The following is a 17080-nucleotide window of genomic DNA, read 5'->3' as shown; positions in this document are numbered from 1 at the left end:
ATGTTTCAGCACTCACAGAAAGTGTTTCAGTAAGGTGGCCTGCACAAGAACCCTAATATACTCATCAACCTTTTATTTTTTTTTTGCCTGTTTTCTAAATTATTTTACTGCAGGGAAGAAAAACAGATACAACTGCATTAATGTGTACTTCTGTTGTACATTCAATTGTAGGTGCAGTCAAATGACATTCATTTGTAATTTTGTAAGAAAATGCTACTTCTTGAATTGGCATGATTTACAGGTTTGGTTGCAAACAACAAAGTTAACAAAAATAAACATACACCTGTTGTCCGCAGGACATCAACAATTTGCGTACGATAGTCTTGTTTCTATCACTTGCATACATTTGTATAGTTTAAAACGTACACTATTTTCTTGGTAGCAGGATCGTGAATTGCTCTTAGCACTGGTGTAAGTCAATGGTGGACTCCTGAAGTTAATGAAAGGGCTGCATGTGTGACCCTAAACAGCCCCAAAAAATGCCACCAATTAAAATACACAGATAAAGAAATAATCAAAAATACATTCACTGGCAAATATGTAAGCAATGTAACCTAATCAATTGAATAACGAATATAATTGATAGTAATAAATGCAGTTCTTACCATTACTGTGACTTTTGGGAGACAGCAGCTTTTTTAAGGCAGGCGTAAGGCTAGTGCAGCACATGCAAGCTTAGTAGACTGGACTTTCCAACACCGTTACCAATGTATCCATTTTAAAGTATCTTTGCTATCGCGAACTCTGACTTTCTCTTCCCAATTTGACTGCAGTAAAAGTGTCGCACGTGTTAAACTTACTAACAACCATCTCCTAGCAACAGAACCACCTGAATGGGAATTTCTTCCACTGCGAGGTTACAATGTTTCATTCCTGCTTCCCATCAGCAGCTTGTTTTCCTGCACAGATCTGCTCCACCTCAGCATTACAGATCTGGAGCTCTGTACACTTCCAACGCTCCCTGTTTATAGTATAAGCTTGGTGGGGTACAAGCTTGGCAAAGTGGCGAGGGCCGTTACTGCACCCCCGGCGCTGCCCACCACTAGTGTAAGTGACAGAAGTTGAATGGCAGTTTTCTTTGCAGCCCAGCCAAGCTATTTCTTGTAAGGGGTTTTGTCGAGGACAAAACCTGAAATCAACACATACATCGAACCTGGGGGGCCGGCGACTCAACCTTACTCAAAAAATTAATAAAAAATACAAACAGTAAGAGATTGTCATTTTAATAGAACACTTTATTTAGGAGAAAAAGTCTATCCAGATATCTTAGCTGAAAAAAAGGAGTCACTGGATCTAGATAAACACTGCAACAGCACACTTTAGAGCAGTTACCAATAAGGCTGAAGGTTCACTGGTTATTTTCTTCTCTTAAATATGTAACAGGACATGGTGTTTTCATACAATAAATAGGTTCTACAACTGCTTTAAGTTTCATTCTGTACACCCTGTAACAGTCAATAACAGGAAATAGTATTAGCTAGAAATAGGAGGCATACAAGGACTACACCTTAGAGCAGGGGTCTCCAACCCTGGTCCCTGGACAGCTACTATGTTTATGTTTCAACCATTCCCTCAGTTATTTTAATTAAGCCAATAATTGGCTTAATTAGACAAGGTTAACAGGTGTTCCAGATCTTTAGCCAATGATGATGTAAAGACCCCTATAAAACCTGCTGGATAGGGGCTCTCCAGGACCAGAGTTGGAGACCCCTGCCTTAGAGGAACAGCTCGTTAGCATCTCTGAATAAGAATTGCAGAAGCACCTCCTCCTCCGTTGCAGATTCCAGCAAGTCCATACTGTCCGGATTTCAGGTTATGGACCATGTGGCCGACAATTCTTGCTCCAGACATGCTAGAGAATAATATTAAAAAAAAAAAAAAAAAAAAAAAACTGCGGTCAGTTGCCATGTTAACATGTTATAGTACATAATGCAGGAAAATGCAAAATGTACATTGATTTATTTCAAACAAGAGATTTGAATGCATTTCACTGCAACACTGATTTCTCAAGAGATATTTGATGGCGTTAAAAGCATTTGTACAGTTCCTACCCAATCGGGTGACCGAGAGACACAGCTCCTCCGTTGATGTTGACTTTCTTGGGATCAATACCCAGCATTTTGATGTTGGCCAGAACGACGACGCTAAAGGCTTCATTGATCTCCCACATAGCAATGTCTTCCATCTTCATGCCAGCGGCTTTCAGAATCTAAAAATAAATAAAACATAAAAGAAAGTCACACCTGGGATTTGCTCTTTATGCACAAGAAAGTTTTGTATCTTATTTTAAATAGTACTTGTATACAATTATGTTATCTCAATATCAGTCACCAAAAAAAAACAAACAAAAAAAAAAAACACATTCATCTTTCAATACATTAAGACACCTGGCTTCTTGGAATAGATGAAAGCCAGATGGCATGCCAAAAAAAGTTGCATTTTTTGACATGCCATCATTCCCCTCATTCCACCTGGTTTTACCTACCCCAGACAAATTACACAACACAGTGTAGTGCAAGATTAGTGCTAACTGGGGTCTGCAAAACCACACACCTGTACAGAATGCACCGGGTCACTGTACCCGACTGCTGCTCACCTTTGGTACAGCAAACGCAGGCGCGATTGGAAAGTCAATTGGATCAACAGCCGCATCTGCAAACGCTGATTAGAAAAAGGCAACAACTGCAATTAAATGATGCCAACCCAAAGTAAAGCTTTAACTAATGCATTCCACTCCCCCTAACAGAGTCCTGTACCCTTCAGGGGTAAATAAAGTCAAGCTAATTAATAAATAAAGTAAATAAAGTCAAGCTAATTAATACAGACAAAGAGATCAATTGCTTCCAATGATTTCTACGAGAGCCATTATAACTGTAGACTGAACCGACAGAAAAGGCAAAGCATCAGCTACTGTATACGCTTAATGTAAACACCAAGTAATGAAAATTACTGTATTGAGGTGGCATGTACGTTTTGGAGGTACAACATTTTGTTATTGCTTGAAGTCCGCCACACTGAAAGAGTCATATTTTATGGGTCATTCAATCCGGAAGTAAATGGAATAATACAAGCTTGGAATGACCCATGAGCAAAATGTAAGAATGGCTGCTGAATTAAACACAGGAATGTGAAAGCCATACCAATAATCTTTGCCAGAGGGGTGGCGTTGAGTCTTTTGGCTGCATCAGCAGTCATAAGAACTAAAGCAGCTGCACCGTCATTCAAAGTGCTGGCATTGGCTGCGGTGATAGTGCCTGCAAGAGAAACAAACATCTTGAAACCACACTGCAAATGTATTGACAGTCCCCATACTTGTTAACTTGAACGGTACTCATAAATCTCATCTATATACAAAACGAAATTATCTTCCGGTCCTTTACAATGACGTAGCACAGACTGAATCGTATAAAGTTAAACACTCCCATCCCAAAATTGTGTTTAGTTTTTTCAGGTCAGGAGCACGTTGCCTGCTTACCGTTCTCCTTTTGGAAGACGGCTTTCAGTTTGGGCACTTTGCTGAAATCCACACGTTTGTATTCTTCATCCTCTGTCACAACAATCTCTGGTTTGCCTAAGCATAAACGAGAATATCAACACAAGGTCAGAAAATTATTTTACAGTAAGCAGCAACATGTATGTTTGTTTTACAGCTTCCAGTGTAAGCCCAGACCTCTATACACTTCATGGGCCTCATACATTTATAACTTTCCTTAGAGTTAGTTTCTTCAAATGTCATTTTAATTCTTTTTTTTTTTTTTGGGGTGGGGTGGGGGTTACATTCCCTTAGTATTTGTTTATCAGATGATGAGAAAAATCCTAATAAATCAATATGGGAGCAACAAACCCAATCCCATAAACACAATGACAAACAACATACCAGCAAGGTAAAAAAATAAAGAATGATGAAAAGCAACATACTCTGAAGTACAATACTGAGATAACTATTGTGAGCACAAACCCCTCAAGCACAGATAGACTGCCTGTAAATGAGTGTGCACAACATCAATTGATATATTACTAAGTTTCCTTTATTGATTCCAGTAATCAAGTCACACTTTTACAGCGCACTCGTTATCATTAGACTTAATGAGGCCACCGGTTATTAGCAGAAACCAGATACTGATCGGTTACCAGACTGGGAGGGCATGGGACACTGCGCTGGTGTGTGTTAACAGGATATTATATGCGTTACCTGAACGTGTCTGTGAAGCTAACCCTTGTTTTTGCTAGCTCAGTCTCTCTATCAGTAGTGCTCCACTCAATGCCAATCATCTCCCCACACCCTGCCCCTTGCTTGTCTTGCAGCTGTACTGAGCACAGTGTACTCATGCTAATTCTTTAGCCCTTCCCTAGCCTTCCAAGGGCACGCTGCCTTTGGCATTACCTTTCTGTGGAATGCTGACTGGAACAATCTCTTTGGCCAGCACCCCAGTTTCCCAAGCGGTCCGACTCCTGGTGTAAGAGTTAATGGCATAGGCATCTTGTTCATCTCTGGGAATGCTGGACTTCTTGGCAGTGTTTTCTGCACAATTTCCCTGTTAAAAATGCCATTAAATGGATGTACAGAACTACACCACTGTTCAATCAAAGCATGAAAAATGTAAGTAGTAAAAATGTACCATGTGAAACTTGTTGTAGACATCTGTTAGACCATCTTTTACAATGAGGTCCTCGAGCTTTACCCCTCCGTAGGGCGGCGTCTCTCTGCTCATGACGTACGGGACATTCGACATGCTCTCCATCCCACCAGCTACCATGACATCCTACGAGAATCACACCAGCATCAAGTGTTTCTGCAAGCATCACTGAGCAACACAGCGTCACAAAAAACACTGGTCAACTGGACTTGTTTCAGGTTTTATCTTTATCGCCCCCCAGTCTCCAAATCAAATGCACAGCAGTCAAGAGTCTATTGGCGAGTTTCTTCCGCCCAAAACCAGCGATATTCTGAACGCTTGTTGATTCAGGTCACTATGAGAATTGCCAGTAACTACTGCTCATGATTCCCTCTATTGAGTATGGCTTTCTAATTAAATATACTGATACAGAACTACTGCTCAATGTTCCCTCTACAAGCAGTATGGCTTTCTAATTAAATATACTGACCCTACTTTTAAATGAGAACATGGTGTCCACACTGCCATCATAATGGATTTCATTCCTGAAGCGCACACTTTATTGATAGTGGTGGCTGGGGTGCAAATTGGCAATCCTGATCACAAAACACATATACAAAAAACATTAGATGTGGCACTTCCATCTTGCTGCAATGCAAATGTCTGTCTGATCAGAGGGGATGGGCATATTTAGTAAATGGATGCGCAAGTAAATCACAGCTGATCCAGTATTCACTCCCCTCTATAGCTATATAGAGCTCCACTGCTCTTCCTGCTACACTTTTACTGTGTAAGACTCACTCACATGCATGACACCCTTTGGCCAGACCATGAGAATTGACCTTTACCACATGAAGTGATATGGTAGCAGGGAGATGTGAACATTGTCCTTTTGCTTCCAGTGATAATGCCTGGTGCTAATTCTAACAAGAAACACAACTCTTTTCAAAATCTTGCGTGGTCACTTCTTTAACACAGTGTGTAGTCTGTTATTGTGATGGGATACCACAGTGGTATTCACAATCTACCTCAGTAAGGGAACATTGGCTTTGTTCAATTAAACAGCCCACAGATTTTTTGCAGAAAGGTGTCTGACTGAACACCAGTGTTCAGTCATGTAATGAAAGACCTGGCCGGCACGGGCTGAGAGACCCAAGCGAGTGCCACTAGATAAGAGCAAGAATTACCTGCACCCAAAAGGGCCTGCCTGGTTGGAGCCTGCCCTTCCCCAGCCTGAAGCACATTGCCCATGTACACCTCCTTCACCTCCTCCACTGGGATACCTAGAAAGAGAAAGAGCTCACAAGAGCAGCAGAATGAGCCCTGGAGGAAGTTTCTGTGTCCTCTTGTATTTTTTTTAATGTTAAAAAGTTGTGACAAAAGCAGTAATATGAACGAGAGTAAATCTGTTACCCGCTTTCTCAACAGCCCCCTTGATTGCAATGGAACCCAGTCTTGTTGCTGGTACTGTGGAAAGACACCCCTTGTATGACCCAATGGGAGTCCGAACAGCACTAACTATAACCACCTCCTGCAGAAAGAAAAAGAAAAACACAACCAATCAAGACTCTGGCAAAGTTTGTCTTATTTACTTTTGTTCTTTTAAGTTTCTGGAAATGTACTTAATTTAAAATGATCCTAACTTGACACTAATAATAATAATAATAATAATAATAATAATAATAATAATAATAATAATAATCTTACATTTAAAGTTGGCCCAGATGCATAGTTTCTGGAGAAGTATTTAGCAGCCTGTATGCAGAAGAAAATAAAACATTAGACCACAATATAATCTTGTTTGCTCTTGAAATGTGCAGCCTGCACACTAGACATCAGGGATGGAAACAAGACTCCTGTTGCATAGCAGTTTCACTCATTCCAGACTTTACTAACAGCTTGATCAGCCCAGTGCATAGGTAACAAGCTCATGTGTGTCTTATTAAACTCAGTAAAACTAGGAATGGACCAAACCTCTATGCAATGAGATTCTTCCATCCATGCAACATCTTGCACTATTTCCAAAACGTCAAAACATTGTGCCATTAAACTGAGCATAAATAAATCGACAATATTATTGCAACAGACGCTCAATGTGAATTCATTGTCAGTACTATAACTGTAATAGCACCAATGTTACCTATTGGATGTCTGTAGGATTGATTCCTCGAGAGTTTAACCAGCTGTCCCGGTTTTTTGTACCTCAGAGGTGTAAACTCCGTGCACGGCTACAGGTTGTGTTCACGAGTACACGCTGCGCTCTGAAGAGGCTTTAGTAAACTGTACGCCAGCGGTTTAGTTTGCCAGCGCAGCCATGGGAAAATCGTTTAAACGTTGTGCAGTAATATAGGTGACTAGCGCCCCATGTCCCTTTGTCATTTTCTACCGTACTTTACAATTCTTCAGCCAGGACCACTTGGGTTAGACTTATTGCATTATGTTTAAATAGAGAAAAAATACAAAACAACTTAAATTAAACGAATTTCCATACGTGTGTTACCATGCAACTGCAATTTACACTTTACTGTTGCGGCAAAATGTAAACTCTGAATGACACGTAACATCAAAATTCATAGCAGCAATTTACATAGTATCAGTAAGAATACACACAAACTATAATTACTGCTACCTGTAATTCAAAGATGGTCGCATAATTGTAATCGTAAAACAAATGTTTCTGTTCTGTGTTATAAAATAAAGCAAAATTACAATTAACAAAGGCCCTTGTTAATTGACCGTCTGGTCTCCTCTGCAAATACTGTAGCTTGGCAAAGAAAGCACGACTTGTATAAAACACGCGTCTTGATACTTACCAGTAACCTGCGACAAAACCGCGCGTGCATCGTCAAATACCTACAAGATTCCATGATAAAAACTGAATTTCAGAAAGAACGCACGAACGCTTCACCTTCAGCGGTCCAGACACAGCTAACACTCTCAGCCAATCAGAGCGGGGGTGTGCGCTCGTCGCAATTATGTGTTAAAGGAAACAGCTCTACAAGCAAAGTATCATGGGATATGTAGTTTTTGTAAATACTTTTTTTTTTTCTGTGCACCTTCAGTGTAGTTTTGTCGTATTATTAATTACAAAACTGCAAGCATGTGATACATTACGTTTATAAAAATGCAGGATTTCATAACAATAACCAAAGGTGAATTTAGAATTTAGACCAGGGCCACCGAGAGCCGTCATGGGCCCCAGGTAAGGAGTGGTATGTGAGCCCCATACTCCATACCTTGCAATCCTAGCAGGAAGATTTTTTCCGTATTTTGATAATGGGTTTGAAGGAAACTGTCAACGACGCGTAGAGGTTTCAGTATCACAATTAAAATCTAAAGCAGGATAGTTTACTTTTTTTCTCAAATTAGTTATGTTTAAGTTATTTATAGTATTAAAAGTTTTGTTTTAGGTAAACATCAAATAACATTTTAAGCATTAAAATACATTTTAATGGTGTTGCTATACACTATTTATCCCGTGTCAAAAAATAAACCAGTCCTCTCAGCTCTTAACTAATAACCTGTATTAGTAAATATATTTGTATTTCAAGCAATATAACCGATCATTCTCTATTTGTTTTTACCAGCAGCTGAAGAAAGTACTTTGTTTATTTCACACAATATAATTGTTCTAACAGTCTGCTGCACCGCGTTGTTTTGAGCAGGTTATAGCTCTTGATAGAATACTTCACACTGTGGTATAGACTGTGCAACTTTAGGGTTCTTTTACATGTTTTACATTCAGATTGTCCATCAATGGTCTTGTGCAGGGCGACGTGCTGTAAAACATTTTATATATTTAATAAATTTTAAAAAATCTCCTTCACCGGGGCCCCCTTCATTGAGCTGGGCCCTGGGAAATTTCCCCGCCCTCAGGGTGGGCCTGGACCAGACATCCAAATAGCATTTTCAAATGGCGATTCAAGGGATATGGTAGGGAGTGTTTTGTAAAGAATATCTGTTTACATGCAAGATATGCAAAAATCGTAGAGACAATATTTTTGTCTAAGCACTTATTAATTAGAATGAAGAATTCTAAAGAATCAAATTATTTCAGAGTAATAATGACATGCAATGTCAGAAATAATATTTTAATATACCAGTAAAACTATATTGTAAATAAAAACTATTTGGGCTAATACAGTTTTATCAGTGGAAGATTATAAAAACACACCACACACACATGTACGCGCACACGCACACACATAACTCGGGTCAATACATAGGCTTTTAAGCATGAAGAAAGTCAGATTAAAAGCTGAATCTCAATATATTGTAGAGTAGAGAGAGGGATTGGGCTAATGAGACATTGACCTTCTACAAGTCCACAGACACACACAGAGTACAACATGTGTTTAAAGTTTGAAGAAAACAGAATTACATTTGTTAATGACTATGTACATTACAATGTTCTTTTTTTCTTTTAAGAACAAGGCACCCATTATTTTGCATTTTATTTTATTGAGGAAATAAAATATACATCACAGTTTCAGATAGATATCTTAATTTATGCAGGATATATACATTGTGCACTCTGTGTTCATTGTTTGTTCTTGTATACATAGATATATTTCTTTTGTTAAAATACAGTAATGTCAATGCATGCACATGCATCTGTTTCACATGTGGCTATAACCAATTCCCAGAAAGATTAACACAATCATCCATTACATAAACACAGCTTCGCATATGCAAAATGTAACCAAACAGAATAGGGGTTGAGCTGAAGCTGCTACGATGCATTAGATAAAAGGAACGATTTTCAAACAACAGAAAAAAACACCAGTAGAACAGTCCACTGGCCAAGGCAAATAGAGCTTGTTGTTGTCCTTGTAGCATTTAGACTTCAACATTGGCAGCACCAGTAATGGCTTTAGGTTCTTAGTAGCAATTCAACCAGCCATAGTTTAACAAAACACGAACGATTCTTCTTCTGCTGTAGTCATATTCACTCTGTCTAGCACCACTTGAGAAATACAGGTAACCTATATGAAGAAAGCAATATGAATTGAGCAATTAAAAACATATGAAAAGATGTACATACTGTATAGACCGGGTCCTAGTTTATTGTTTGATAGACTTCATGGCCGGGCAGAACATAACACAAACTACTTGAAGCGCTCCATGAAAACAAAAAAACAAAGCCAATAAAAAGATGAAAAGTGAGTATCTGCACTGGTGCTGTCTTACTTTAAGAAGATGAAACACATTGCATCTGACAAAATGCTCACGGTAAAGCTTATATTAAGAGTGAGAGGGACAGTCTCAACAATACAGCGTGCCACCACCTCCACAACCTCACCTCACTGAGCAAGGGGACATTATTAATGAAGAAACACTGTTCTGTCTATTTACTGATGATTTAACATCTTCTATTGTGACTCAGGATGCAGAAAGTGTGATAAACTGACTCATTCATTCGACTCTTTCCCATGGGTTTCACAGTCACAGTGACTATGCTTCAACGTGTCCTGTTTCTTTGTTGTTTGTACTAACCATAATTCTCAAACGCTGCATCCACCTTGTTACCAATCCCTGGGAAGTCCTGATATATTTGTCTGGGATATCCTGGGTCCATTCTACCTCTGGATTCATCGTAGCTGTAAAATATGTTATCAATTCAAATGAGGTGTTTACATTTTTAATAGAGGCTGTACTATCATACTGTGTTAAAACCACAGGAGGGAAAAATTTTGCTTGTTGCTATTTGAACAGCTAAAATGTAATAAACATATTATTTCAGTGAGCATTTTCTGTTTGTTTATTATATATTCAAACAAGTAGAAATCTGAGAAAAAGGGTGGCATTATTATGTATGTATGTATGTGTGTATGAAACAACTGTCTCACTGAAGACAGTTTTTAAAGTCTTCAGTGAATGCACAGAGAGACCAGTTAATGGGCAGTACCCTTGAACAACATTGCCTCATGAGAGCTGAGCGAGTAATACTAAGAAAGAAACCAATACCTACCTCCAGTACTTGTGTTCGATGAAGAAGAGTGTTTTTTTAGTATGTTTTACATACACAGCAGCATCTATTTTTGTGACAGTCTGAGGAAATCCAAACTCTGAAATGTGTTTGGGATAGCCAGGCATAGCCGTGTAACCTCTGGTAGCCCAGTACTGGTTCCCTGCAGGTACAAAATGCACGGCAGTAAACATCATAAACTTGCAAGCTGCACAAAGAACAAAATCCTTATTTTAAAGAGCTACCCATGACTGGAATGGACCCTGTCTCTGACAGTACCTGTATGTTACTTTAAAGAGCTGAGCTGTGCTACAAGCGAACACCGCTGGTCCTCACAATACAACTGAGCTGCTGTCTTTCTCTTAAACCAGAATGAGTAAACGCCATGAACAAAATGAAGTTCTGTGCTCATCCTCCAGATTTCTGCAGGTATAGAATAATAAATGCACTACAGTCTTTTTTGATAATGTATACAAAATTTCTAATGTTCGGATTATAGACACACATTATGGCTGGACTAATTTTATTTTATTTATTTATTTATTTATAATCAATAAAATACCTTTGATGATGAAAGCGACATCCTTCTCTGGGACTTCATACGCAGCATCGACTGAACTTATCTGTGGCCACACAGTTTTTATGGCTGTTAACTGGATCTCATTGAAAAGAGTGCTTTTCTTCCAAAAGTACCTAAAAACAAAGAAAGATCAATTCACATTTTAATAGCATCAATCCACATATTGTGCACTGGACAACAATGCTAACTAGGCTAACTAGTATGGGTTCTGCACAATCCTAATTGTCTGCTCAACAGTAAAGAGGTTGTGTGCGTATTATATACTGTATTTACCCATCTTTGAAGAAATAGAGCTCTCTCCTCATGCTTGTGGCAGCATCGAACACCAGGTCTCTGCTGCATTGCTCTGGAATGGCTGGTGGGTTGGGGTTGGGTTTGGGGTTGGGGTTGGGGTTGGGTTTGGGTTTGGGGTTGGGGTTGGGGTTGGGGTTGGGGTTGGGGTTGGGTTTGGGTTTGGGTTTGGGTTTGGGGGTTGGGTGGGTTTGGGTTTGGGTTTGGGTTTGGGTTTGGGTTTGGGTTTGGGTTTGGGTTGGGGTTTGGGTTTGGGTTTGGGGTTGGGGTTGGGGTTGGGGTTGGGGTTGGGTTTGGGTTTGGGGTTTGGGTTTGGGTTTGGGGTTGGGGTTGGGTTTGGGTTGGGTTTGGGTCTGGGTTTGGGGCTGGGGTTGGGGTTGGGTTTGGGGCTGGGGGTCCGGGCACCTTGGGGGAAAAACCATAGGAAATGATACAACTTGTATTCTTTTACTGAATTACATTTCAGTGGGATAACTGCATTGTAAAACAAACTATTGACAATCATGAAAAAAGAAAGATGGCAAGTCAAATATCACCAGTGTACACCAGTGGAGAGGGGTATTTAGTATACTTACCTTTAAGACGTATTTATCAGCAGGTATTGTCAGTTTACGGCTTCTGTACGCCAGTATAAATTTCAGCATCCCATATGCAAGGAAAATCCGCTACCAATCAGTTTTTCAGACACTCAATGCGGAAGTTAGTTGCCATTTAGTGGTAAACAGTTGTAAACGTGAGGGAAGGTCAGGTTTTCTTGTTTTGAAGTCAACACATTATTGCATAGATTTATTGAATACCTACTGATAAATACTTCTTAAAGGCAATTATGAGTGTGAGTTTCTGCACACCCCAAATAAATATTGTGGCTCTATTAAAAAAAAAAAGGAAAAGTATTATTAAGTATAATATCCTGTTTTATCTATTGAGAATAGCATTGGAAGATGCTGTGTATAACCCTTGACTGCTGCAAGCAGTATGAAAGAGAATGGTGTTGTGGCATGCACATTTCAAAGGGGGTGAGGAGCTCCTTCTTGTCAGTAAACTAGCCTCTGTGGTGATTGTGTTCATGTAAATGTGATATTAGTTAATACTATTACCATATAAGGCTTGGACACCCCTCCTGTCATCGTCTGGCAGTCGGTACCCTTTCGTGTCCACATACTTGTATGTGGGATACATCAAAGCGGTCGGATCCCTTGAGTGGTCCAGCCCAAGGGCATGGCCAAATTCATGTGCTGCCACAAGCAGCAAGTTTATTCCTGAAAAGAAAGGGGATGTTCAGCAGGCATTCGTTTACCAGGTCGTGAGGGTCCCTGACTATCGATGGGGTTTAAACACACTCAATGCATGTGGAACGTCAGAAAAGTCGAAGAAAAGGGAACAAAACAGCAGGAGAAAAAGTGCTGTCACTATATCTCTGTGATCCTCAATAGCTTCACATGCTGAGTGTGTGGAGCAAGCACAGGGTTAGTATTCTTCCTTAACCATGAGGTCTCTATTGCATAGCAAATAAAAAATAAATGCATACAAAAATACACAACCACGATTAAGTGTAGTTTACAAAATCCAAGGACGGCAATAACTTGAAAACACAGGAGCATGTGTCACTCAGGTACCAAAATAGAAAATATATTGCCGTTTGGATATTATTCAAGGACTACGTTGAACAATAACCAAATGCTCTTTTACCCGTTTCTGTGCAAACTTTAGAAACTGATCTGTGAAATGAAGCATGAACAATGTGGATATCTTTTCTAAATGCTATTGTTATTTCATCCTCTTGTGCTGTACCTTCAGCACAATCTTGGAGCCAGTATCAGTTTTGTGGATCGTGCAGTTCATGTAAAGCACTTGCCTCTTGCGCTCAAGGTCCAGGTTTCGTCTTCATCGAAGTGAGTGTCCCCTCCCTCGCCCTGACCTGGTGAATTGGCATGAGCCAGAACCCCATGTGGACCATCAAAGGGATAGAAGTCACCGTGGGCTACGAAAGAGATAGGAAGGACCATTTACATATTGGCGCATTGAAGTGAATCAGTGGTACAGGATAACCAGGATTTGAAATATGACGACAAGGTGGGTTTTCTTCAAAACTTCTGTTGGAGTCCAGAGCAATACTAGTGTATGGAAATAAATAAGACATGCCAATAAAAGCACATCTGTCTTAATACACACCCCCTCCCTTGAAGAGGATCATGATGTCTGCTGTGCCGCTGGAGATCTGAGTGAATGTCAGCGGGATCACATCGCTGTACAGTTTAAAAGCCTGGGCAATGGCAGCATCCACCTCGCTTGGCTTGAGATCTGAAGTGTACTGTGTGATCCTGCAAAAGGAATGGCAAAAGAAGGCGTTAAAGAAGCAGACCTTTTAAAATGTTTATCAGGGTGAATTTGCACAGAAATGTTTCAGTTTATAGTATAGCGTTCACAGGGGGAGGCAGCAGCAGGGCTGGCAGGTAATGTAATCACATACAAAGACATAAGCCTGGTATACCCCATATACGCTCCGCCTGTGTGTGGATTGCCTCGTCCCTGTATGATGCATCTGCCAGCGGGAACTGAGAACACTACAATATACTATGCTGGTTTCCCAAGCTTCATAATGTACAGTAACAACGAACATGTTTTAGCTCATGGTCTCATGTTAATATACTGAGTACTCATTTAAGCCTGTACCACTGAGGCACTTACATTATACAAAATATTTCATAAATTATTGAAATATGAAATAAAGTATAAATAATAAAATATGAAATAGCTATCTATATATATATATATATATATATATATTACATTTTACAATTTGTGTCAGTTTTCTTTCAAGTATATGGAAAAAGAGTATGTAATTCAATATCTTAGTATAACATTATTCAGCAGATCTCATTCGACTTTATGAAGCAAAATGAGTTAATTCTATGCAAGGATGCAAAACCTTTGCTTATAGCTGTACATATATACTGTACATATACACAGTACCTAATTCAAATTTTGTATTGTTACCTGTATGTGACAGTTTTCTGTTCCCATTTCGGTCTTCCATGAAAGTGCCCATATCGACTAATATCCGAAACCCCACACCTGGGTTTCTGCATCACCTCTAGAGTCTTGCTGTCCAGTTTCCCAGTGACTTTTAATCTAAAGAAGTCCTGCATCTCCTCCAGGCGGCTCTTGAAAGAGCTGTCAGCTGCTTTTGCAACTGGGGAAGCCTCTGCTGCAAAGAAATGAGCAAGAAAATCCTGCAGACACAGAAGGCAAAAGAGAACAATTAATTCATTCAAATCTTACACACGAGACAAAAAAATTAAGCAATTACAAAACAAATTAAAATTGCGTGTGATGCTAGAAAAAAATAAAATAATAATTTTCCTTGTATGCAACTGGCTGCTGATCCACAAATCACATTTTAACAAGAAACATATTGTCTTGCAACCCTGTCTACATTATAATGCATGTTGTTTTGTGTTGGTTACTACTGTCTGCTAAAATGTAAGAGTGGTTCTTTTTGAGTCACGGTTATCAATAGTTTAAAGAGGAATACAATCCAAGAAAAACGAATCTTTCGGGTTGTAAGAGGAATGTAACCTGAGCAAGAATGATTTATTAATTACTGGGTTCAATATACAGTACTATAAAAAGAAAGTGTAGTCTTCAGATAGGACTGCATCCAAAAAATAATATCCGGAAGCTTGGTTGGCCATTACCTTTGCTTGTTTGTAAACTTCATCGGTGAAAAATATATCGGCTTCATCAGTAAAGTGCTCTTTGTCATAAAAATCTCCCAGCAAGTCACCCTGAGGGGCAGCAGAAGCTAGAGCTATGCTCAGCAGGACAAGCTGCGCTAAAAGGGAGAAGCGAGCCATCGATTGCTTCTTCTCCAAAGAGAGATCATTCCTCTTTCAACCTGCTCAGCTTTATAGTGGGCTTTGGAGGTGTGCCTACATTTGATCATGATACAAAAAAAGGTGAATTACAGTTTCCAAGTATGGGCTTTGTAGGCATAATTTCCTGGAAGCAATGCCCAGGTTAATGCATTCCTTTAAATGTGTCACAGCTTGCCCGGACATGCGTTACAGAAAAGCAGGGGGAGAGCCCTTCATTCATACCTGCTCTCTTCCCTTTGCCATATAATTTCAAAGAGGGGGTGAGGTTGTTTACAAGTAATTGATGCCAGTCTTAAAGAAGAGTTTTCCTTATTTCTGTGTGGTGTCTCTTTGTTATAAAATATAATTTTTTAGTTATTTTTTTTTATAAACATTACCACAGATGAAGTTCTGCATTCTGGTACAGCAGCAACATTAATTAATATACTTTCAATAGTGGCTTTCATTGCAAGGATCTCAAAGCACTTCAAAAACACCAAATAAATAAATAAATAAATTAAACCATTGAATTAAAAACAGTATAATACAGAACTTAACAAACCAGAAATTAAAAAAAAAGAGATTAAAAATGTTGTTTTAATATTCAAATTTGAAAAACTAAGATAAAAAGCCAGTTTGTAAAAATAGAGAAATAGTCTATTATAAAACATTACTACAATTAATAAAATAGCATAGGTTACATTGTCCATTGGTAATACCTTTTCCTCTATGGCAGTGCTGTCTAAAGCTGGCTATTCCACTCCTGGTCTTTGTTCCAACCCTGTTCTACATTTTAACAGAACCCATTAACCCTCCATAAAGACCCTGCGGTAATTATTATATCATTTTACTTGTTAAACCTGGAGTGGAATGGCTTTCCAGGACCGGGATTGAACCCCCCCCCCCCCCCCCCCCCGCTTATAGCATTGTATTTGAGGCGCATATTCCAAATGAAAGTATAACAAAGTAAAGAATTAAAGGAGTCAGTTATTAAACTGCTTGTGCCAATAAAAGCTAACAAGAAAATGGATAAACCCTTAGTTGACACTTGTGTAATGGGTTTTGTGTTTATTAACTGTTAACAACAATCTTAAAGGCATATTAATAAGGGTTCATTTTCTGAGCACAGTAACCTATTTTATATAAAACCATTTCAAATGAAATTGACTTGTACAGTATGGTCAGAGTCATTGACCTGAAAATAATACACAAGCCACCACATATTAGTTACCATTTACAACAGATGATAAACATCTGTTAGTAAGCTACAGTAGTTATTAACTCAAAATAAACTAAAAAGTGTTTTTACAGTTGTATCTATCATGCAATGCAAAGCACCCTGATAGATCAGTGAGGCAAATGAAGCCAACTGAAGAATTCGATCAAGCTGGGCTTGCTGCTACATGCTCCCCAATTTTTGCTGCATTTTTTAAATTTTGTTCAGACTGAGTAGAAACACGATTCTATCGGCTTCTTTCAGCGGCTGTTTTTAAGTGCCATTAGTGGAAAAATGGTCTTTAGTTGTTTGGCCACAATACGTTCTAATGTTTTAGACAAAAAAGAAAGATTTGAAATGGGATGGTAGTTATTAAGACAGGAGGCATCAAGGGAAGGCTTTTTTAGGACAGGAGTAACTATTGCAGTCTTGAAAACAGAAGAAACGTGACCATGAGATAAAGAAAGGTTAAGGCTGGAGCAAGATCCTTCCCATAGCGCTGAATCAGTTTTGAAGGCCATGGGTCAAGGGAACTGATTGTGGGCTTAGATT

General features: G+C 39.1%; 2 protein-coding genes across 2 annotated transcripts; both read right to left on the bottom strand.

Moving 5' to 3' along the window:
* Positions 1-1217: 1217 nt before the first annotated feature.
* Positions 1218-7566, bottom strand: acat1 (acetyl-CoA acetyltransferase 1). Its single transcript, XM_041232799.1, has 12 exons — positions 7430-7566; positions 6324-6371; positions 6030-6147; positions 5804-5899; positions 5112-5212; positions 4620-4763; positions 4385-4535; positions 3476-3571; positions 3141-3254; positions 2597-2661; positions 2052-2209; positions 1218-1852 (listed from the first exon to the last, which is right to left on the bottom strand). The coding sequence occupies exons 1-12, from the start codon at positions 7481-7483 to the stop codon at positions 1732-1734; spliced, it is 1266 nt and encodes a 421-aa protein (XP_041088733.1). The 5' UTR covers positions 7484-7566; the 3' UTR covers positions 1218-1731.
* A 1495-nt stretch (positions 7567-9061) lies between these two features.
* Positions 9062-15236, bottom strand: LOC121302834 (collagenase 3-like). Its single transcript, XM_041233097.1, has 11 exons — positions 15154-15236; positions 14453-14688; positions 13628-13776; positions 13311-13436; positions 12553-12714; positions 11754-11860; positions 11438-11514; positions 11147-11277; positions 10588-10747; positions 10113-10216; positions 9062-9601 (listed from the first exon to the last, which is right to left on the bottom strand). Exons 2-11 carry the CDS (start codon positions 14602-14604, stop codon positions 9498-9500), a joined length of 1272 nt encoding a protein of 423 aa, XP_041089031.1. The 5' UTR covers positions 14605-14688; positions 15154-15236; the 3' UTR covers positions 9062-9497.
* Positions 15237-17080: the final 1844 nt, after the last annotated feature.

This window comes from Polyodon spathula, chromosome 30, assembly GCF_017654505.1.
Source record: "Polyodon spathula isolate WHYD16114869_AA chromosome 30, ASM1765450v1, whole genome shotgun sequence".
Lineage (NCBI taxonomy): Eukaryota > Metazoa > Chordata > Actinopteri > Acipenseriformes > Polyodontidae > Polyodon > Polyodon spathula.
The sequence above is the reverse complement of the archived record's forward strand: the minus strand, read 5'-3'. Positions and strand labels throughout refer to the sequence as shown.

Coding starts and splice junctions, on each gene's coding strand:
- acat1 (XM_041232799.1), bottom strand. CDS start 7,483: ATGGAATCTTGTAGGTATTTGACGATGCACGCGCGGTTTTGTCGCAGG. Junction 6,372..7,429: donor GGTTTTGTCGCAGGTTACTG/GTAAGTATCAAG, acceptor TTCTGCATACAG/GCTGCTAAATACTTCTCCAG. Junction 5,900..6,029: donor GGGGGCTGTTGAGAAAGCGG/GTAACAGATTTA, acceptor TTCTCTTTCTAG/GTATCCCAGTGGAGGAGGTG.
- LOC121302834 (XM_041233097.1), bottom strand. CDS start 14,604: ATGCAGGACTTCTTTAGATTAAAAGTCACTGGGAAACTGGACAGCAAG. Junction 11,515..11,753: donor ACCCAAACCCAAACCCCAAA/CCCAAACCCAAC, acceptor CCACCAGCCATT/CCAGAGCAATGCAGCAGAGA. Junction 10,217..10,587: donor ATCGAACACAAGTACTGGAG/GTAGGTATTGGT, acceptor CATATTTTACAG/CTACGATGAATCCAGAGGTA.